The 23,012-nt window shown below is 40.7% G+C and overlaps 1 protein-coding gene across 1 annotated transcript in view; it reads left to right on the top strand.

The window, feature by feature from the left end:
• The first annotated feature begins 277 nt into the window (after positions 1-277).
• The window catches only part of SMG1 (SMG1 nonsense mediated mRNA decay associated PI3K related kinase), a 60,148-nt gene continuing 37,413 nt past the window's right edge, over positions 278-23,012 (top strand). The window contains exons 1-11 of the mRNA XM_066198496.1: positions 278-392; positions 9,247-9,410; positions 12,332-12,487; positions 15,110-15,246; positions 17,502-17,560; positions 18,194-18,407; positions 19,164-19,289; positions 19,384-19,456; positions 20,139-20,236; positions 21,679-21,852; positions 22,786-23,010. Of these exons, the coding sequence (XP_066054593.1) occupies positions 304-392; positions 9,247-9,410; positions 12,332-12,487; positions 15,110-15,246; positions 17,502-17,560; positions 18,194-18,407; positions 19,164-19,289; positions 19,384-19,456; positions 20,139-20,236; positions 21,679-21,852; positions 22,786-23,010 (1,515 nt within the window). The 5' untranslated portion in view covers positions 278-303. The remainder of the gene's footprint in view (positions 393-9,246; positions 9,411-12,331; positions 12,488-15,109; positions 15,247-17,501; positions 17,561-18,193; positions 18,408-19,163; positions 19,290-19,383; positions 19,457-20,138; positions 20,237-21,678; positions 21,853-22,785; positions 23,011-23,012) is intronic.

Below are 23,012 nucleotides of genomic sequence, written 5' to 3'. Positions count from 1 at the left end.
CGTCCCGCGGCCGCCGGAGGCGGGGCCGCCGCCCCCGCGCCCCGTGCCCGCCCTCCCGGCGTGCCCCGCGGAGGGGCGGGCGGCTCATGTCCGCCATCCCGGCGTGCCGCGCGCCCGGGCAGCAGCCGGAGCAGCCGCGGCGGCCGCGTCCCCTCCCTGCGCTGTGAGACAGCAGCACCGCCTGCGGAGCGCGAGTGAGGAGCCGCCGCCCGCGCCTCTCCCCCCCGCGTCCTCCCGCTCCTGCTGCTCCTCCGCCCTGTCCCGCGCCGCTGCCCGGCCGGCCATGCCGTCTCGGGCAAGGTAATGAGCCGCAGAGCCCCGGGGTCTCGGCTGAGCGGCACCGGCAGCAGGCAGCACTACCACCCGCGGGGCTGGAATGACTGGCAACCCAGGTGAGCAGGGCTGGGGCCGGGGGGCCGCGGGGGTCGGGGGCCGCGGGAGCGGGCCGGGCGGCTCGGCCGGGCCCCACCGCCGGGCCTGGGGGAGCGGGGCGGCGGCGGAGCCACTTCCTGGCGGCCGGGCCTAGCGCGGGAGGGCGGGCGGGCCCAGGCGGCGGGACGGGGCCGCGGCTGCCGGGGGCGGGACGGGGACGGGTCTGTCAGCGCTCGGCGGGGTGGGAGCGCGCCGGGCTCCCCCCGGCGCTCCCGCGGCCTGTAACGTGTGCGGCCGGTGGCCGGCGTGTGGCCGCGGGCTGCGCGTCCCTCCCTGGCGGCCGCGGGGCGGGCGGGGGGCTGCGGTGCCGGCGGAGCGGGGGTGGGCTCGGCTCCCGGATTTTCAGCCTGTTTTTCAGCTGGAACACAGCCAGAGGAGAGCTGAGGCTGCAGGAGTACTCGCAGTTGGTTGTTTTTTTTTTTTTTTATTTTTTTTTTTGAGGGTTAACAACATACTACATAGGTTTATTTTAGTGATTTTTTTTTTTTTTTTGAATCTGGAGAGAATAGTTGATCCATATAAGCTCTCACCCCAGCCTACTTAAAATGTGTTGTAAGGCTTTAGGTGTATTTACATCTGACACTTTTTTAGTAAAATTCAGAGTCTGTTCAGTTAGATGTAGAGAGTGTATTTCAGGTCTTAATTATTTCTAACGCGTCTCATGGCAGTGTGTTTGCTTTACTGCTCAGCCTTGCTGTTTTCAGCATCCAAATTGTCATGTAGAAATCTTAAATAAATTTGGTGTTTCTTAGGGTTTGTTTTTTTTTTTTTTTAAATATGCGGGTTTGAGGCTTTTTTTAGTGTTTTTGAAAGTTTAACACAGCATGTTAAACTTACAAACTTCCCAGTAGAGAACAGACTGGCACGTGCTTGGAAATACACTGACAGGTGATGATCCCAGTCTCATGCAGTTTGGACTAGAAAAATTGGGTGGATGTGAAGGTCACTTCGGCAGTTTCTGTGAAGAAGCTTTCCTTTTGCTTGAACAGCCACCAGCAAAGCCTCTAGGGCCAGTGCTAGAGGCTGTTCAATTTTTAATGGTGTATGGGGCATGGTTACTTAAACTCTAATTTCTTCTGTGATTGAAATACTTGGTCACCTAACTTACCGTTTTTTCCTCACTTAAGAACCTCGTTGGTGACACTTTCTTAGAGCATCTAGATTTTTTTGGGAGAGGATTAAGAACACTGGTCTCTAACTCCTTACCTACTTCTTCACTTCAGTTTTCTGGGCCCTAACTTGTGACCTTTCCACCTGGAAGAAATTGGATGTTTCTTTGCAGTGGATGGCTTCTATAAATGCATTTTGGTTGGATATATGAATTTGTCATAAGTCCTATCTTTTCATCTAAAATATACCTCTTAGGAGGGTTAGGAAGCTGGTTTTATCCAATGTGGTATTGCCTCCAGTGGGTTCAGTAGTGTTAGGGCTGAAAGTGAGAGTGTAGCTGCAGAAATGCTTTGCCTGGTTTAAGAAGTTACCTCCATGTGTGGCTCTGGTGCGTTCCCTGTAGTCTGGTGCCTCCTTAGCTCTCAAGTACATCTGTGTGACCCGGGCTGCTGAAATAATTGTCCACAAAGCCACGGCAGAACCAAAGCTCTGAGAGCACCAGAGACAGTGGGGTAAGGGAGCCTTAGCATGGATAGGGCCTGGTTCTGTTTCCATCACTGTGTGATCAAGAGCTTCTGCTGAGAAATAACCAACGCCTCTACACTGATACTTATCAGAATTTAACTTTATCCTTTCCTTTAAATATTGTGGGGTTTTTTTTTTCCTTATTTTGGTGGGGGCTACCAGGAGTCAGAAACGTTCACACAGTCCCAAACACAGCACATTTTCATCCAGATGCAGTGCTCCATTTTTTTTACATTTCAGAAAGATTGGTGATGGGAAACCTGAGTCTACACTGTGATTTTAAGGACAGTGCAGAGATTAAATCAGTCTTTGTCAATTTGGTGTTAAATAATTTTTAAAAGTGATTCACCTGCATGGTTGAAAGGAGATCTGTTATATAAAACTAACAGTCTGTGTTTCTTTCATAATTTGAAATACAGTCTTGGACAAACCCCCCAACCCATATATGCCCACATTTTCTTTCCTTCCCCTTTCTGCTGTTGGTTTCATTTACTTCGGGTGACACTGCTGGTAAATGCTTTCTTGCAGGGCGTGGAAAAGGTGAAGGAAGTGACCCAAGTAGTGAAAGCTGTAGTAATTGTAGTTGTTTCAAGTTCCTAAAGGCATAGAAAGGAACTGCTGGTACATGGTTGTATCATCAGGTGGATTATTTTCAAATGCACTTTTTTGTGTGTGTCAAAGTGACTGGATTGATTTTCATTAGCAGATTCCTCTCAGTTTTTACTTAAGCTAATCAGCACTGGGGCTTGTGGTAAAAACAGTGTGAAACTGAAAGTTGGAGCGCAGAACTTGTTCTTTTTTAAGGAGAAGTTTTAAATTAAAATTAGATTATTGTGTGTGTGTGGATGCAGTAATAAATCAGATGCACCTGGACTGGTTTTCCAGCAGTGTGTGTACAGGTAGAGTTGTCTCTGTGTGTGCTGTTGTATTCGTTTGTGCCCTGCTGAGTACCAGATCAATTAATAGCAACACAAAAACTTTGTAGACAGATGTTGGATGGATGTGACAGAGAACAGTGAAGGGATTTTTGAGAAGGCTTGATAAGATCTTGTTCCCCCTTCTCCTAATCTGTGCAGCTCTCTAGACCTTTGCTTCTTTCTTTCTTTTCTGGTTGTTTAACAGCTCTCACTGCGTTTTCCCTTTTACAACTCTTGGGGCAAAAAATAAAATCATTTCAGTGTGCAGGCTTTGTGTGTGAGCAGAGTTAATTTGTTAGAGTGCTGAGGGCCAATTATGTACTGAAAGAAGCAGTACTGCCCTTTGGGAGGAAATGCAGGAGTGTAAGTGCAGGGTAACAGGTTAGCCAGTGCAGGGTGCACCGTGGCATTCTTAGGGGAAAGTGTGAAAAAGAAAAGATTTTAATTAACAGGACCTCTCTGTCTCTCCTGTCATAAATGTAGGTTAGCAGGGGAGGTTGTGAAAAAGTGTAAAACAGCATCTTTCACATCTGAACAAGTTTCCAGAAGTGTCCTATTAGGTTTTAATCCTGAAATCATGAAAATGGCGTGTGTCATCCTCCTACAATATAAGTCACTGTTACAAGTTACTGATTTATGTTGGCATGGTGCTTGCCAAACCACGTTACTGCCTGGTCCTCTGGGTCTAGACTTGATGAGACAAGACAGTAAAATGTAGTCTCCTTCCAGGTGGCTTGCGGCCTAAGCAGGTGAGCATATTGGCTGGAAGTTTGTGACTGAGGACAGTTAAGTACCCTGTCTTTAATTACAGACAGGTTGGGAGATACTGGCAGGGAGCAAAGAAACCCATCAGACCCAATGGCCCAGGAAAGTGCTGCTCAGAGCAGTGCTTTTCACGTGGCTGTGAAGGGCAGAGGCCTGTCTTTTACAGAGAGCAAGCACTCACTGTGGAAATTGTCTGATCATAATGCTGGATCCAGGCAGTGAATGACAAACAGGTGATAGTAGCAGGTGCTGTGTAAAAGGAAAGTTGAAACAGAGACTCTGTTTCTTCTGTGCTTGCATGTACAACAAAACACCTGTAAAAGATTTGTTAGAAATAGGCTGAAACCTTAGTTTGCACAGGTGAGAGATCTGAAAGGTGGACACATAGAGGTGTTTGAGGATGTTGCTGTGATTACCCAAGAATGGGTGCAGAGTCACGTAGGGTGAAAGTGGAAACACTTCCCTGTCTCTTCAGAGGTAGCTAGGAGAGAGGAGAGCAGAGAGTGAGATAGGGAGGGAGAGAGAAAAGTAGTCAGTGATGTTGAAGGCAGCTTAAAGAAGGAGGTACTGGATCGGTTGTAAGGTGCCATTGTGAAAACATCAGTGGAAACCTTGCGAAGAGATTAAATGGACTGCATGTGGGAGATGCTGAACAGGAATGGGTTCAGTTCTGGAGCTGCAGCCATAATTCTTGATCTCCTTTCACATTTGTGTTAAATATGCTAATGAGCTTGGGAAGGTGTGAGATCAAAGAGTTTTTTTGGGTTTTGGTAAAATGGAGGAGCTGAAATTTGTAATGTAGAAACCTTTGTTTTTAATGTGAGGACAGAGGAGAATGAGATGTGAGAAAGATGAAAGAAGATGAAAGTGTGTCAGTGGGAAGCAGAAGAAACTTGGAGTGCAGATTGTTTTCCATACAAGAACAGCCATACTAAATCAGACCAAGGGTTTAGCTGGCTTAACATCCTGTATCCCAAAATGTCTGTTGGAATATACCTATGGAAAATAAGAGGATGTGTAAATGTGATACCTGACATTCCCTTCTAATAATGTCCATCGTGGAACAGAATGAAATTGGTGAGCTACTGTCTAAGGAGGGAGTGGCACAGAATCAAGAGGTGATTGAAAATGCTGCTGAGATGGCAGCTAGGTGTCCAGCAATGGAGATTGCAGGATTGCAGTAGGAAGATAGTTAATTAGTTAGTTTATGGATAGAAAACACGACCACTTGTATTTTCTCTACATAGGAGAAGAAACAGCAGTAGGCTTTGGGGTGTGCTCAGGCAGGCCCTGGCTTGGCAGGGTGGACCAAGTGATGAGAAGACCGTGGCAGAAGGAAGCTCTGCATGCCAGTGGCAGAACAGTCAGAAATGTGATGGGAAGCTGTTAATTTGGATGAATACAGTGTCTCTTGTAACTTTTAAATGTTTTACTGATAAGGAATTTCAGTAATGAAGAATTTATCTGCATTGTAGCAAAGAAACTTGGCAAATAGAGCAAATAAGCAAGTAAAATCAACTGACTTGAACAATAATCGAGCTCACATAGTAGAGCTTTCATGTAGGTCCTGTACTTGGAAATAAAATCAAATAGAATAATTAAGTGATTTCTGTCTCAAAATAATGTCCATATGGCAGGGTTTTCTGAAAGAGCTACACATAATGAACAGTATACACCAGATTGTAGCAAGTTTCTTGGACAAAAATTGTTAAGGCTGCCATATAACTAAAGTAACAATGTATTTTTGATTGATCTATTTTTTTTCTAGATAAAGATTTTCTTTTTTAAAAGAAATAGTTGCTCTCAGCCATGCTCTCTTCAGTCAGACAAATTGGCAAGTCAAATCATACTGATACATTTGATGGGATGAGATAATAGACTTATTCCTGAAAAGTCTGTTTCCTTCTGTATGCCAGTAGGAAAAAATCAGCAGCCTTTTTGGAGAGGGAGGACACACTAGTGGCCCTTTCTGTTTATTTAGGTGGGTGAACTATTTTCTTTTTTTTGATGGACAAAGGCAGGTTTAAAATCACCCTGCAGAGAACTGAATGCAGTCTCTTCTGTTCAAATGGTGTTGCTAAAACAGTGTCTGCAGCCAGTTGATGGTCATGGGGAATCTTCCACCAGAACCAGACACAGAATGAAAATTCTGATGTGAGCTCTTGAAGTACTTTGCTTAGTTTCTATCAGTGAGCTTTTCAGGTGGAAGTAACGCAGTGTAGTCTCTCATAAAGAGCCAAATAAACTTTGGAAGCTACAGCATAAGGTAATCACAGTCATGTTTATCCTTGCAATGTCCCATTTTGACTTTGTCTAATACAGCATTTGTATTTTTACTTTTGCTAATCTGTTGCTGACATTGTACATTAAGACTATTAATGTATGATGTTTGTTAGGTCTGTGGCAATGTCAATGTTTGTAACTTCAATTGTTGTTACATAGGATAATGCTGAGCATTAGGTCTGTGGTTTAACCTCCCATCTGCTTGGTGCAATGCAATTTAAGTGGAAATATCACTATGTGAACAGGAGCAGTGCCCTTCTGAAATGTAGGATGAGCTGAGGGAAGCAGCAGTACAATTCTGCCCCTTGCCTGGTGGAATGGCTGGAGGAAGGCAGAAAAAGTAATTATTTGTAAGACTTTGGCAAGTAGCTGAGCACAGAGTGCCTGCCTTTGTGTTCTGAGGGGCTGTCTTTCAAAATCATAACCACATTCCTGACATGAAAAATGGTATCTTTCAGAAGTGGATTTGGAAATTCAGTGTCTCTGCCTGGGCATGCAGACACTGTGCACAGCTGTGCCCTGTGTCACACCTGTGTTCCTGGGACAGGTGACCCGTGCTGGGGTCACAGCCCCAGGTCTTGATGAGCCCTTGCCACAAGTTCCCAGAGTGGTGTTGCAGGAAGCTACAGTACTGCTCTGGAATTCCCTTCCCACCTGAGAAGTGGCATGTGTCACTGGGCAGCTGGATATGCACGGGTCCATCAGGCACTGCTCCTGCTGTGCATCTCCATGCAAGCTCCTTCCCATTCCAAATCCTCCTTCCAAGCAGTATGGACCACAGCAGTCAGTTGAGTCACAGAACATCAGCATCTTTCTGGGTTGGTTTTTGTCACTGCCTCATAAAGATAGCCAGGAGCTTCTCTCCTATCTAAGCTACCGATTTATTGTAGTGGAAGCAATGTGGTCAGTGGGCATTTTTATCTTGTAAATTGATATATAGGAGAACAAATACATTTTTTTTTACTAAAATTGGACTCACCTTTTAGTTGGTGATCAAGTGTGAGCAGGTCAGCTTGCAGACAGCTGTTCCAGGAGCCAAAATGAAGTGATTGTGTGGGTTTTCCCGGAGAAACAATAGACTCATGTATTTTACCTCAATGGAAAATTTTACAAAGCGTTCAGAGGCTGTTCTGTGGGAAGTGGGGTTAGCTGAGAACACGTGTAGCCCTTCAGTTGATAGGGATGCAGAGAGCAGTGCTGAAAATTGTACATTTAATCAGCTTTTCTTCAGACTTAGAAATTTCAGCCTTAATGGTTGACAACTGGAGATGATTCAGTTTACAGCACATTGCCTTAAAAGAAGCCATGCCCTTTGGGAAGGTAAACGTAAGAAGCCATTAGTACTTAAATTTGCCAGCTGAAAATTTGTCAGCCTGGTTCATTGAAAGGTTAAAGTAATTGCTCCAAATGAGCTGGGGGGTTTTAGGGCAGAGAGAAGATCTGGGCTCTCTGTGTACCTCTGGAAATTTGGGCACTTTTGAAGTTCATACCATGTGAAGGTACATCGCAGAACTCTCCTGTTCAGCATAGCTAGGTGAACGATGACGGCACAAGTGTGTACAGATCTTTACGATCCTAGTTAACTGTCAGGAATAAAGACTTTGAGTATGGTTTTGCTTCTTGACTAGCATAGCCTATTTTTTAAATAGTCCAAGCAAGTGCCCAACAAAGCAGTAGACGTGAAGGCACAGTGAATACTGAATGAGGAGAAGTGTCTTGCTGTGTATGCCTAAAAATGAACTTGCTTACAGTGCAAAAGGGAATAATACCTGCCAAGCAAATCTAATACCAACTTGCACTGTGAGAACAGGGGAAAAGCACAATTTCCTTATTGTTCCAAATTGATAATATAACGTCTTTTAACATTCTCAGGGGAATAAAATGCGTGTCTTTAATGTCTTTTAACTGGTTTGCAAGTGTCAGTGCTCACGGTATTCCCCTTCTAGTTGTACTGAGGCCGAGCTGTACTGGACAGCAGCAAGCCTTTAGTACTGCTTATCCAAAGTTTACCTGTGCTTTTTCCCTTTTGCCCTTGAGATGTGTTTGACTCCCTTTTCCCTGAATTTGTCTGTCAGTTCTAATCACAGTGTTCTCTTGAAAATGAAAAATGAAAGACTTTTTCTTTAAGAACATGTGGTGTTTATCCTTCCACAAATCGTAGTTATTTACAGGAATGATCTGTCCTGCTTTTTTGTTAAATGATCGAATGAATGATCCAAAGCTTTAAGTAAAAATAGCAGATCTTTAGAGCTTGCATAGAGAAAGCTTGCTGTAAATAATCTGAATAGTCTGATTCCAGATACTCTTGAGGTGAGTGGAGTTCTGCTGATTCTCCCTTTGGATGGGTATTGCTTTATTTGTTTTAATGTCAACCCCCTATCATTGCTTGTAAGAGTGCATTTAAAGTGATTGGTTGAGTTTACATTCTGAATTCTCATGAACACAAGTTTATTAAGGTCCTGTATTTTTAAAAATTAAACCACTTAGTATGTCCAGGGAAAAGACTTGATTTCATAATTTTAATCTTTTTCCTTAAAAGTTTAGTCTGGACTATGTCAGTTTTCTGATATGAGAGTGATTTAAACCTAGTGCAGATTTTTTTAAACTTGCCTTTTATCTGCAGACATTTACACTTAAGGATCACAGCTCTTTATTTACCTTTCAGTTTTTCCACAGTAAAGCCTCCTTCCTTGCTTTGCAGTTTTTCTTTTGTAAAAGCTTAATATGTGATTTTTGTGCTGCTCATCAGTTACATGCTTCTGTCTAATAAGAGGGTTTCTATTGCTCAAAAAGGGCCATGGCATGTTATGTAGACGTTCATCTGTGGATTAGTGATGACTTTCACAAACGGTAGGCTCTGTATCATCCAGCTGTGGTACGTACTTGCACCTAGTCGTGTGTTATTCGTCACCTCTGGGAAGTAATTTTTTCCTTGTATAGACATCCAACTGAAAAGAGACTTGGGAAGGTCATAAGAAAAGGCAGTGGCACACTTGAATGCATTTCCTTTGCATGTTGCTGTGATAATTAGTCAATTCCCATCCCAGTGTGAATTTAAGGTCACTTTTTAAGCAACAGGTTAGACAAACAACTTTTTTGACACAGGGAAATATATTTGGCATTGTCATATAGAGATGCTGTGTTTATAAGTGAATGTGAATCCCACTCCTGTTATATCCCTACATATAAAAAAAAAATATTTTTCTCTTTGTAGAACTGACAGTGCATCAGCTGACCAGGACAATTTAAAATATTCTTCATCCAGAGATCGGGGCAGTTCTGCCTCCTATGGATTACAACCCTCAAATTCAGCTGTGGTGTCTCGGCAAAGACACGATGATATCAGAGTCCACACTGACATACAGAATGAAGAAAAAGGTACACAGATTGCTGTTTCATGTGTGATTGTGAGGGGACATTCAGGGAAAGGCAGTTAACTGAAATGGTGGAGAAGTTTTTATTTTGTTTGGCTTTTTTTTTTCTCCCTCCCCCCCAAAAAAGGCAGCAAACTGATTTGTCTCATTGCCACAGTATCGCTGTTTTGGGACATTTGTCAGGGATCAAAGAAACGTTGTGGTTGATGTGAATACTGAGAAAAATATGCAGTTGCATTGGGAAAAGAAGGCAGGAGAAGACTTGATGTATTAACAGGATAAGTACTTTTTTCTGAAGAATAATATTCTGGATGTGTTTGGTCGTCAGGCTGCAGTTTCTTCCTGAATAGTCTCTAGTACTTCAGCTGTTGGATTAAATGGGCTACCAGACTGATCTATTGCCTGCTGTAGCTTTACTACACCAGACTGGAATCTTTGTTTAGTAATCAGATCTATATTTTTATCATTAATGGCAGTTTCTCCTTTCATGTACCTCAGTCTGACTTCATATAAATCATATGATGTGTGATTCATACATTTTTACTGGTTTAGGTTTTTTTATTTTATTTTTAGGATGGAAATACTATTTCTAGAAAATAGCCATACAGTTTAGAATCATGTCTTTTCTGTATTTATGAGAAATCTATATTCTGATTTTTTTCTTTCTTTAATTGCCAAATACAGATATCAAATTGGATATTCTTATTTGCAGAGTCACTTTTTGACTGTGTAAATCCTCAGGCAGGCCAGACTCAAAAAAAAAAAAAAAAACCAAAAAAACAAAAAACCAAAACAACCAGTCACAGGAATAGTCGTGTGGGAGTTTTTGTTCAGGAACCTAAGAAGCATTTGAACTCCCCCCACTTCTGTGGCCTGTAACTGACTGTAAATAATTGCTGTATCTTAGGGGAAGATACAGCTGGATGCAAATGAATTTTTTTACAAGTAACAGGTAGTGTTAGAAGGTGACAGGAACATGAAGCTTGTTTATCTGCATAGATTGAAAACCTTAAGATTTGTTTTACTTCGGTAGAGAAACTGCTTAGGAAGTGAGTGTATTTGTCTGTCTGCTAACGTGGAATGTTGTACTGTGTTTAACACACTGGCATAGGAGGTGGCTCTTATTATTTGAGGGGTGCTAGTGTTTAAAGAATGGCAGCACAGTGAAATAGTAAGTTTTGGAGAAATTCAGAAGGGTGGTTTGTGAAGTTGCTGGGAAAGCGCCATTTAAGAAGAAAAATGTTCCTGACTTTCCCTCCAGTACTGTGTCTTGCAGGGCATGTCTCTGCTAGCTCAACACTTTGTGTTATTTTGTTCAGGTGTAACTTGAAGAGGGGTGATTAGGATATTCTAACTATAAAACCAAGTTCCAGGTATCTCTAGTTCATTTTATTATTGGAGAAATGTGTAAGCTTACAGATGGATAATAGTTTTTGTTTACTAAGATGTTTCAATTAATCTCTTGGGTGTCTGCCAGCATGGAATTCCCATTTGAGGTTTTCTGACCTAGCTGCCTTACACCCCCTACCCACCTTCCTGCAGTTTCTGGTGTTGATAATAAAAATTACTTACAAATTGATAATTTCTGGAAGTTTTTTAGGTTTGAAAACTTCCAAGGATGTGACTTATGTTTAGGCTCAAATGCATTAATTGCTGTTAGGAGTTACTTCCTTCATAGGACAGTGTCAGTTTGTTCTGACTAAATAATGTCAAGGTGGCATGCTTGCTAGTTTAGAGCTGTAAAAAATAATGTTGTAAATCTAAATAGACACAAACTATCTTTACTGTAATTGTAGCTATCTAATTACAAGTGAGACTTTGCACAGGATTTTCTGTAATGGTAGGGTAACCCCATATGTATAGGAATGCACAGAGGTATACTGGTAGTTGATACCTGCTTTTTATCAAAAGCTTTGCCTTAAAGAAACATTCTTTACATCTACTAAGGTCCAGGTTCACCTCAGCATTTGAACTTATTTTTTTATCAATCCTTTAGTCTCAGTAGGCAGCCCCTTATGGGGAGCCACGTCTCCTTTTCCCCAGACCTTCTTTCATACATTGAAGCAGGTGCTCTTGTAGATATCTTTTCTGAAAGAAATCTTGCATGTTTTTTGTCATTCTGGGTTTAATTTTATTAGTTGTTTCTTCCCTAACACATTGAGTGAAGGATTGAGCAGGCTCAGGGACAGTTTCACCTCTGTACAGTATTGAGGGGATGAACTTGCCCCCCAAAATGGTGTGACAAGCTGGAAAATTTCCAGTCTCAACATTTGAGTATGTTTATTCTTGTGGATCTAGGAGCAAGAGCAATTGAATTACTCAAAAGAATGCTTTTATTTTAGTTTTATATTGTTACCAAAGATGTATCTTAAATGGGAGAATGTAGGATTGAGTTTAATTAAGGATGATGCCAGTATTAGTGAAAATATTGACTTTTTTATGTTTAAGGAGAGTTCAATCTGTGCAAAGAGATATTTGTCTTTTCAAAAACTTTCTATTTTTTGGCCATTTTACTTAGCCTTTGTGGTGGATTCATAGCAAAAACAGAATGGAGATTTCACGTGCAAGTAAGTGAAAGTATCTAGCCATGGGTACTAGCAGCTTGACCTTGTGTTTTACAAAGCCTTCCATGTCAAAGTAATGATAAGAAAACATTACATACGACAGAATTGATGTTAAACTTCATGGCAATAGTGTTTTTTTCATGTACTTCAAAAAAAAAGACAGATGAGATTCTGAATCTGTGACCTGGAAACTTACAAGATGGAACAAAACATTGATGCACGTAGAAGTGTAAAAGGAAGCTAAAGGAGGTGGTAGAGGGTAGAGCTGCTAATTTACATATGAATTGAATAATTCGCAACTCACCACCCTGCTAAATGTGTTCTGAGAGCCTGTTTTAATGTCCCATTGGTTTGTCCACAGGTGGCTACAGTGTCAATGGAGGATCTGGGGAAAATACTTATGGTCGGAAGTCGTTGGGGCAAGAGCTGAGAGTTAACAATGTGACCAATCCTGATTTTACCAGTGTTCCGCATGGGAATCGTGCTTTAGCCACAAAAGACATGAGGAAATCACAGGGTAAGGACATCACTGATTTGCAGAGGGTATCGCTTCTGGCAGCATTTCTTGTGTTCAGAATATGAAAAGAAGTTCACTGTGGTCAGGCAGCCTGTATGGATTTTATTTTTTGTGATACATGATGGTGTTGATGGAAACTTGTTTTTTCATCTTGTTTTACTCTTCCTTGTGCTGAGGATTTCTCCAAATGTTGGGCAGATCTCTCAGCTACCTGGCTTAGGCTTTCAGTCTTTGTTTCCTTTAGATGGCTTTTGAACCCTTACTTAGGTTGGCCAGATTTGGCAAAGACATCTCTAAGAAGGAGAACGTCCTTTGGATTTGTTGCAAATTGATGCCTGAGTAAAAAAATCGGTGAATTAGTGAGCCCCAGCGTGGGAAGAGCAGCAGTGGTTGGGAGCAACTCAGCCTTTCCCGGTTGTCCCTGGACTGCAGGATGAGCAGTGATCACATCCTGCCAGCTCAGTCACCGTGTGTGTCCTCCTGAGCCTGCCGCTGCTTGTGCTCCCTCTTGCTCAGCTGAGGAACAGAGGCCAGGGAGGAGCTGGAAGCATCCTAAGAATGTGGGCAAGGTCTTGGGAGATGCAGCAAGAACAAATTTGGAGTTTCAAGAGGGTGCAGGAATGCTGGGCTTGTGTTTTTGAGGAAGAAGGCTTCACTCTTCCCACTATTTGAGGTTTGAGTCATAGTAAAAAAAAAAAAAAAAAAAAAAAAAAAAAAAACAAAACAAAAAACAAAAAGAAGTTATTCCAAGCATTTTTGAATGAAAATAGAAACTTCATGACTAAGCACTGTCACTTATTGCATCACTTAGTATAAGTAGTAGTGAGGCACTGGTAAAAACTGCTTGCTTTATGCCAGGCACATTATAAACATGAGGACAGGCTGTTTCTTCTCAAGGGTTGATATTCCAGAGGAGAAAAAAGAATGTTCAGTGTGTTTTGCAGGTGGAAGAATAGAGGTGTAAGTGGTGACGTGACTGTTTCAAAAATGTGATTTTAGGAATGGCTTAAACTCAAACTTTATAATCCCATTCTGGTGTCTTGATACAAAATTATGAAGTCCTTTTAGTGTCTTTTGGTATCTATGTAGAGGAAATAGGTTTTTTTTATTTGAAGAATTTTCTTTCTGCCAGTACTAAATAATAGTTAATTCAGACTCTTCTCCGGGATATGTGAGCATCCCTTTAATCCCTAAAAGTTTAGGATATACAATTTTGGAAGACTGAAGTTGCTGCCTATGACTTGTATGTTTTCTCTCCTTGAGATGTCAGATTTCAAGAGTTTCTCCTTTTGAACTTGGCTGTCTTTGATTGTTGTAGGTTTCAGCAAGTCATTTTGGTTTTTTATATCTTCTTTAAAATACAATGGGATTATGTTGCAACAAGATTTTGGGTTTTAAGTTCTTTGATGTTTTCTTGTTAGACTATTCATTAAACAGGTTTAAATATAGTGTTCTGTGAGTTAGCATGTGACTGAGACCTTGCTGAATTTTCACAAAGTGGATGTCACAGGTATTTAACTAGTGCTTTGATTAGTGTAGCTTCAGTCCTGTTCTTGATTAGTGTTTTTTGATTCTGTTTTTTTTTTTCTAAAAGTTGTTATTGTGACTTGATAATTAGCTGACACACTTGGGGAATAATGCCAATGTAGATTAGCTATTAACTGAATAAAGACAAAGCTGCTTTAGTCACATCAGATGACTGATGTCTAGCAGAGTAGGTCAAAAGGTGTCTGTAACTGCCTTGGAGTTTCTCATTAAAGTCATGTCGACTAAGAAAACCTCATCATGTTCCATGGATCCTTTGATTTGAACCACCATGAAACGTCTAATGTTAAATTTATTGAAAGAAATTTTGTTTCCTTTTTGAGAATGAGGGCAATTCATTTTTTGTGTGAATTCATAGGTAATTTGTCCCTAAAGTGAGTAAACTGTTGTGACCTTCTCTGGTATTGAGCACTGTTGGCCAAGTTTAATGAAGTGTTTTCTTAGGATGGTTCATTCTCCCCCACTATGATCTGCCTAAGTGAACAGCCAGGTTCCTCTTCACCCTGGGGGCTTTTGTTCCTCAGTGGAGGAAGAGCAGATCTATTTTCCTCTTCTAAGCAGAACCCTCCTACCTATCAGAGAGAAAATACTGTTTCTTTGTAGTTGCTGGAACTTATTTCTGGTTCTTTACTTCAGGAAGCAGCTTGTTTTTTTCCACAGGGTTTTCTTCTTGAATATTTTGAAAAAAAATCAGAATATTATTTGTTGTGTTATTTTTGTTTATTCAGTCAGAAATGTGATTTAATCTTAGCCCACACCATTTTTTAAAAAACTCCATTTAGATAGACAGGAACTAAGTCCAGGTTTTTGTGTAGAAGTAAGACAGTTCTCCTTAGTTCTGAATGTGTTCAACACAGGCACTGGGCTGTCCACATGAAGAAATGACATATTTTGGTAGCTAAATTAGATTTTACATTTAACTTTCTTTTTATGGAAGTTTAAAACCCATCAGGATTTACTTTTAATAATTGTCTCAAACGACTGTTATGACTTACTGATTTCACACATACTCGTATTGGACAATACAGGAACTGTTGAGAAATGCTGTAGGAAAAAAGAAATAATTGCTTTTTTCAGAGCGACCGTTGTCTTATTCTGACGAGTCTCGACTGTCAAATCTTCTTCGGAGGATTACTCGGGAAGACGACAGAGACCGAAGACTGGCTACTGTAAAGCAACTGAAAGAATTCATTCAGCAACCAGAAAACAAACTGGTCAGTAATTCTCCCTTTGCCACAGCATTGGGTGTTTCTTGTTTTGTAAAACTTGTCTTTTTCAAATCTGGGTACTGGGACACGTCTGCAAGGATTGTCTTGTATACAGAGAATTTCATTCCACAAGAAAGGAGAGCGTATTCCTGGATTGTCTGTCGTGTTTCCATAATTCAGGAAATGTTTTTTTTTGGGGTGTATTTCCTTAAACCAAACTGCTGAATGCCTGAACTGTAGGAATTAACATGGCATGTGTGTGGCTTGCTTTGACTGCTCTTAGGAATAGCCTCCGGATCCCTCAGAAAGGAAGCAGAGGGAAGGGGAAGTCAAGTGTTGTTGTCATGTTCAAGAACTGTTTCTGTATTTTAAACTAAAAATACACAGATTTTCAGTCTTTTGAACAGCTCACCTTAGAGCTACTCAGCTTTCTCACTAAACATCTCTGGATTCCCTTCCATGGGAAGAGAACTAAGTAAATCTTTGTTTTCATTCCATCTTTAGGATTTTTGGTGGTTTGCAGAAGTCTCTAATGTCCTCAAGTGTTTTTTAAAGATGTGGGGATGGGAAGGGAAGTATCCCACTGTGGGTATAAATTTTTAATATTACGTATTTTGAAATGAAATATTAAAGAGCATATTGTCTGACACATCTCCCCCACTGTTCTGGAAAGCTTAAGAGTTCTCCAGGTACTGAAAAAGCAGGAAGTGATTCTTTAATATCCTGCCACTCATTTGGAAGCAGTGCTCTGATACTTTAGCTGTGGGATCTGTGTCTGTCCTTATTTGTAAGAAATTGGTTCATTTTCTCATTGTATGTTAATTAACCAGCAGTAATTTTGCTCTTTTCCAAAGGACATGGGACTTGAATACGGGGAGTATTCTAGTCTGTGCACCTGGGTGTAAGCAGCCCCTGCGCAAGCCTAGTTAACTCTTCAGCTTTCCTCTTGTTACTACAGAGGTTTAGGCTGTAAATGCTTTCCACAGTTATTCTGTGGTTATTTTTTTTAGTTCCTTCCATTATTCTCCATGAGGTTTTCCTAATTTTTAAGTTTTATTTTGTAACTACATTTTATTTAGGTTTATTGGTATCTCAGAACATGCTGAAATTGCCATTCTAATGTCTAACTCAGTGATGACAGACTTTGTTAATGGTCAGAATGTTAAAAGTCTGTCACTGAGAAACTTTTGGTTAAGCTTCTCTGAGCTCACTAATGAGAAGAAGATCAATGTCAAGTGATATCAAGGCCAAAACTTTATATTGGACAGTGTTTAACCTAGCAGTGGTTCCTACAGGTCTTGACACTACTGAGTGTAGTTTAACTGAGTTCTTTTCATCTTCAGGGTTGAAATATGAGTTCAAAGTAAAGTAGTAGAAGTCAGTAGTCACTTGTCATCTGATGGAGTCCCACTTTAGGTTCTCAATTACATAGCTGCCTTTTCCTTTTTAGCCTCTCTTGCAGGTATCAGACACATTTTCAAAATGCCCTTATGAGTTCTGAGGGGTCAAGCATGTGGATCTCTGTCCCTCCACCCTCAAAAGCATCATGTTGCTCAAAACTTACAACAAAAACTGGTACCATCCACTGTGTTAAAGAGGAATGTCTTTCTGAAGAATAAACATTTTTATTATTTTTATTAATTGTCAAGAAAACTTCCCGTTAATGTTAGGCAGTTGTAGCTAATGTGTGATGATTCAATCAGATCACTAATGTGGCAGGGGTTTAGTGCATATTAGGAAAGCAAGTCTTTCTGGTTATGTTTACTGAGAAGCACTGGTTCATCAATAATGTTTCATCCCCAAAATTGTATTCCATTTCACTGAAATGCAGGGTCGCCTAAGTAGAAATTTTAATACTTCACATTATATTATGTGTTCCATAAAATTTTTCAGTGATACAATTGATTTATTAGTATGAGAGATTTGGTCTTTAGCAGATGCTACTCATGAGCTGTGTGTTGAGTCTTCCATGGTGATGTAATGTTATCAGCAAGAACTAAACTTGGAACAGACCTTGATAGCAGGCTGCCAGTATTTTCATGGCTACTGTAAATAAATATCAAATGCAACATCTAGGATAATGTTGCAGTGTTGCTTAATGTAGTTCATGCTAGTCTGCAGTGGCCATGGAAAGCATAATGGCATTCTCTTGGCAAGGAGAGCTGGCAGTGTTGTCTTTAATGTGGGTGTAAACAGACCTATTGTGGAGGCAGGACTGGGCAATTACTGTGCTTATGCCTTTTATTTATCTTATATTACAGGTACTCGTTAAACAACTGGATAATATCCTGACTGCCATTCATGATGTGCTCAATGAAAGGTAAGTTGTAAAAATGCTCTAAAGGGGAAAAGTAATGAGAGCATTAGGTTTGAAATAGGGAGGGGAAAGGTTGAGAGAAATTAATTTGCTAGTTTTGCATCGGTGTCCCATTGCAGGAACAGAATGAAATGAGGGGGGAGTAAAGACTCTTAGGCATATCAACCATACTATTGGGCTGTGTAAAGTACACCTGCCTTGGAGAGAAGGTGAAGGCACAAGTGTGGCTTGGATGCTGTAGCTTGTGTGGAGTCTGTCTCAGGTGTGTTCAGTCAGCTGGGGGAGCTGTGCACTGCTGTGGTGGTGTAGCTTCCAAAATGAAGTAAGTTTTTTACAAGCTGACTCATTTTACTTCCAATTAAGAATGTATGTAGAGGATGCTGAGGTTTGTGGGGACTTTTAGGTGCAACAGCACATTTGCATACTTTTATTCAAGTTGACTTACTCCATAGAAATAATACTGCTTAGAATTTTGTTTTAGCCTCACCACTGCTGCTGTTAAGTAGGAGAGAAGCAGCTTCATTTCTGCATATGTTTTCTTTTGCTTTAGAAAATGCTTTATTTTGTTCATGCTTCTGTTCTGCTGTCATGGCTGGAGATCCTTAGTTTCTTTTTTTTTTCTCTCCAAAAATACAGTAGCAAATTGCTTCAGGAATTGAGACAGGAAGGAGCTTGCTGTCTTGGCCTTCTTTGTGCTTCTCTGAGCTACGAGGCTGAGAAGATCTTTAAATGGATTTTTAGCAAATTCAGTTCATCCACAAAAGATGAAGTTAAACTTCTTTATTTGTGTGCAACCTACAAAGCGCTAGAGACTGTAGGAGAAAAGAAAGCATTTTCATCTTTAATGCAGGTAAGGCTACCAGTTAAAACATGATTATTAATAATTTTCTCAGTGCAGTGCTTGAATAAACCTTTTAAACTGGAATGAACAGTAAGTAATGCTATATTGACAAAGTAAGTATGTATTACTATGACTGGGAGGGAACTTTCAGACTGAATGGGATTCTTTGATTCTGGTTACATTAGAAAAAGACAAGTCTTTGTAGGATGATACATATTTTGATGCAACTTTCTAGTACTTATGGCAGATCCAAGAAGAAGAATCTTGTTGAGACCAAAAAGAGAACTTAAGTGGAGTGGTACACAAAAACCAGCCTTTTGATTGTTTTGTGCTATCTCCTATTTAAAATTTCTGAGTGGAATTGTGGATAGATCTGAGAAAGGAGTAGGATGTGTGCAGACAAGATAAGGTCCCCTTGTTCAAGTTTTAGAATTTCTTACTTTGGGTGTAGAACAGCTATGGCCAGGTTATGTGCTCCAATTTAATAGTTACTTTACAGGGCCAAAAAGCTTCAGCAGGAGAAAGAGGACTTAACTCACAGTTGTTCTGTGGCTAAAGAACTAAAGAGAAGTGTTCCCTGACTCTACCATATATAGAGCAAGTGCCCCCTTGAAGTGATTGTTTTCATGCAGTGTATGTGATGCTTTTTACCTTTTGTTCCTGCAGAAACAGTAGAGTTTTGTTGATTGAATCAAAATGGTTTGTTACAATGTGTTCTCCCTCATGTTCTAATGAAGTGAAATGTGTGGTGGCTTTGCTTTGCAGCTCGTAATGACCAGCCTGCAGTCCATCCTAGAAAATGTTGATACACCAGAGTTACTGTGCAAGTGTGTCAAGTGCATCCTTTTGGTGTCTCGATGCTACCCACACATTTTCAGCACCAATTTTAGGGTAAGCTTTCTTTGTGTTTTGTATTTTCTTTCTACAATAGAAATGTTGGTGCAGCAAACTGGGTAATGACTCTGTTTTCACGATTGCTTTCCAGGACACAGTGGACATACTGGTTGGGTGGCACATAGATCACACTCAGAAACCTTCTTTGACACAGCAAGTCTCTGGTAAGTTTGGCCAGAGGAGCTCATGGAGAGTCTCAGAGCCTGCTCTGGCTTGCAGATGTTGGGGTTTTACTTACATGGGTTTGGTTCTACTAATGTGGAAGTTGACATAAAATCAAATTGAGTTTCTGGCTGTATAGCAAGATAATCTGTTCCTAACTTTTTAGTAAATTTGCATTTGCCATTTTATGCTAATTCTGGAAAAATGGGATGCTTTATTCAGAGTACATTTAAGCACCAGTTGATTGGTGCAATTTTATAACAGTCTTTAATAAATTTATAGGTCTTAGTATATCCTCTGTGAAAGGATGTAGGTTTTTCTAAGTAGTTTTAGAAAATCTTTGTGGTAAAATACTGTACTGGTATTTAAAAACGGGGAGTTTTTCCAATAGCTTTATCAGTTTTCTTGGGAGTTACTCACATAAGGTTTATTATGTTTCTTGTGTCATAGTCCTAGATTCTGTCTTTGGTGCTTAACTGCTGTGGGGCAGAACGGAACCTTAAAATGATTTTTGCAAAAGGACGGAAGAGGGAGATACAATTTATATTTATTTAAAAAAAATCTAGTGTTAGTATTTTCATGGAGATGACCTTTTAGCTCAGCAACTTTTCCCTCAGCAATATGCAACTAAAATTTAATGACTGTATGTCACCTTGTATTAATTGGCTTGATATTTTTATACAGGATGGCTGCAGAGCTTGGAGCCCTTTTGGGTGGCTGATCTAACTTTTTCTACCACACTCTTGGGTCAGTTTTTGGAAGATATGGAAGCTTATGCTGAGGTAAACAAGACTTCATGGGATATAGCAGAGTTAACTGTTACGGTTTTCTTAATAAATCTACAGCTGTGATTTTTATGGCTGTATTACTTTTGTAGAAGATAAAATTATATATGGCTTTCCTGGGGAAAGGAGGACCAAATTATGGAGTATACTTCAGTCATGTACAGTGACTAACTGCACAAATGCTCATGAAATACTTTATAAGTATCACAACCAGGCCTTCAGCCATTGTTGATTGAGAATATCATGTTATAATAAAACTAAACAATTGACCAAACAGGAATGCCTTTATTTTTAAAGAGCTGATGTGAAGACAATTCATGATCTTTCCTTTGTGTTTTCTTTAGTTGTCCAACCTCAGAGTGTTCCAGAACTAGTAACTGTTGAGGAGGAGAGAGGAAATCTTAATGCTTCAAAAAACTGATGATAAATCTGTCCTTTTAAAATAAAGCAACAGATTATATATAGTGCAGGAAATAATGCAGCAGGAACTGATGGAAGACTAGATTATATTCATTTAATGTACTTCATTTTGACTTTGTCACCTTTGCTTAGTTAACAGGGCATAGAGTTTATCTGGTGCTGTCATTAAAGGAAGAGCTTTGGGATTGGGAGTGGTGGGTGCTGTTTTTTAAGGTGTATGTACTTACATGAATACATAACTTAGAGGTGGATTATACTCTGTGTTGTATGTTAATATGCAGGTCCCGTAGGTAAAATTGTACTTGGAGCATGATTTGTTTCAGTCTAAGCAGAGCCAATAATTTGGTCAGGGTCCTTCTCTGTACCCCAGGGCCTTTGCTGGGGCAGCTTTAGGATTCACAGGGCACAGCAGTAAATCACTGCTTATCAAGCTGGCTGCTGCGCTGGTCAATGTGTGTATTCTTAGTCACGGAAGAGTTTTAAGATAACGTGTGCTAACATGGAGGAGGTGCTTCCAGCCAATGTGTTTATCTCACAGTGGGGTAGACCAAGGCTAATGAGATCAGCTCTTCTGGGAATGTTCCCAGGCACTGGTGCCAGCTGGCATGGAGTAGTCTGTTAGTGAACTCTTGGTCTCCAGATCAACATAGTTTGCATGTGTGATGGGAATGGCCAGTCAAACATCTCCACTCCAGTTTGGGGATGGGAATTTTTGGAAGAGTGGTGAAAGTGTGCAGATAACTGTTGTAACAGTGCAGCAATACAGATGATCCTGTTCCGTAGACCAGGAACTTCATTAGCCTCAGGCTTAATTTACAAGATATAGTCTAAGTACTTTGTGACTTCTCAATGTCGTTGTGTGCCTGTATCCCACCTTTGTATGTGCGTGTCGTTAAGAAGTTGGACTGTATGGTTTAATGTCTGGAGAAGAGATGAAGTATTTTCAGTCTCATGTTTTGCTGCTTTACCCATGTGTAAGTTCAGGATGTGTGCTGATACATAAACCTTGTGTGCTGCAGGACCTCAGCCACGTGGCCTCTGGGGAGTCAGTGGACGAGGACATTCCTCCTCCCTCGGTGTCGCTGCCCAAGCTGGCGGCGCTGCTGCGGGTGTTCAGCACGGTGGTGAGGAGCATTGGGGAGCGCTTCAGCCCCATCAGGGGACCACCAATCACAGAGGCTTATGTAACTGATGTAAGAACTCCATTTGTCACCGTACAGCAATGCCATTCACTGAGTTTATTTAGGTTTTACGTATGTTACACGAATATATGCATTCTCAGCTTTGAGTAAATCTGTTTTTTCCAAGAAATATGCTACGTTAATTTTATTAAAGTATAGATCGTGGCACATGGGAATTGTATCAGAAACTAACTTTTTTAGGCATTGTGACTTCATGTGGTTGGGTTTGCTTGTTATTTTTGAAACCGTGTTACTGTTCATTCAGATATCTGTGCCACTACAGAAACTTGAATTCTAGTTATGAGTTTAATTTTATGATGTGATGGCTTTTATTCCTGTTGAAATTGTATTTACTAAATCTGATAGCAAACTCGTCTAGCTCTATCGTATAGGATGGTGTAAAGTCAGAATAAATATTATTTAATATGCTAAGTAGCTGCTATAGTTCTGTAGTGGGTGAGGAGATAAGATAAAAATACCTGCAGTCAAAGTCTTGTGGCTGGGTGACCTGCACAGCTGGAATTTATGCCCTTGCAGAATTTTGAGGGACACAACTACCTGGGTATATAAGTGTATGGATTTCCCAGTTGAAGACAAGGCAGTTATGTAACTTCTGCCTTAATCTGCAGAGGATTCTTGTGAGGAAAGCTCAAGAAAACTCATTTGTCTTTTGCAAGGGACGTTCTTTGGACGTTAGTTGGAGCTGAACGGAACTGTGAATAATGAACTTGGGTTTTCTAGGTCTCTAACTGAATTGGAAACCAAGCAGCTGAAAGTTTGTTTTTTCTTACGCTTCTGCAGTGTAATGCCAAGATGACATTATTCAGAGTAAAATTGACCAAGCTGCAGAGTAGGTGATGAGACAGATGTCAAATGGTTGTGAATACAACTAAATTGCATCTCTTTTTAATGGAGTTTCACTCAGTTGTGGTTTTAATTTTGCAGGTTCTGTACAGAGTAATGAGATGTGTGACTGCAGCAAACCAAGTGTTCTTTTCTGAAGCTGTGCTTACTGCTGCCAATGAGTGTGTTGGGGTTTTACTTGGCAGCCTGGATCCCAGTATGACCATACACTGTGACATGGTCATCACCTATGGATTAGATCAAATGGAAAACTGTCAGACTTGTGGCACTGACTATGTCATTTCGGTCCTCAATCTGTTGACACTGGT

This window comes from Chamaea fasciata, unplaced genomic scaffold (genome assembly GCF_029207755.1).
Source record: "Chamaea fasciata isolate MVZ Bird 193981 ecotype frontalis unplaced genomic scaffold, bChaFas1.0.hap1 SCAF_16, whole genome shotgun sequence".
Lineage (NCBI taxonomy): Eukaryota > Metazoa > Chordata > Aves > Passeriformes > Sylviidae > Chamaea > Chamaea fasciata.
The sequence above is the reverse complement of the archived record's forward strand: the minus strand, read 5'-3'. Positions and strand labels throughout refer to the sequence as shown.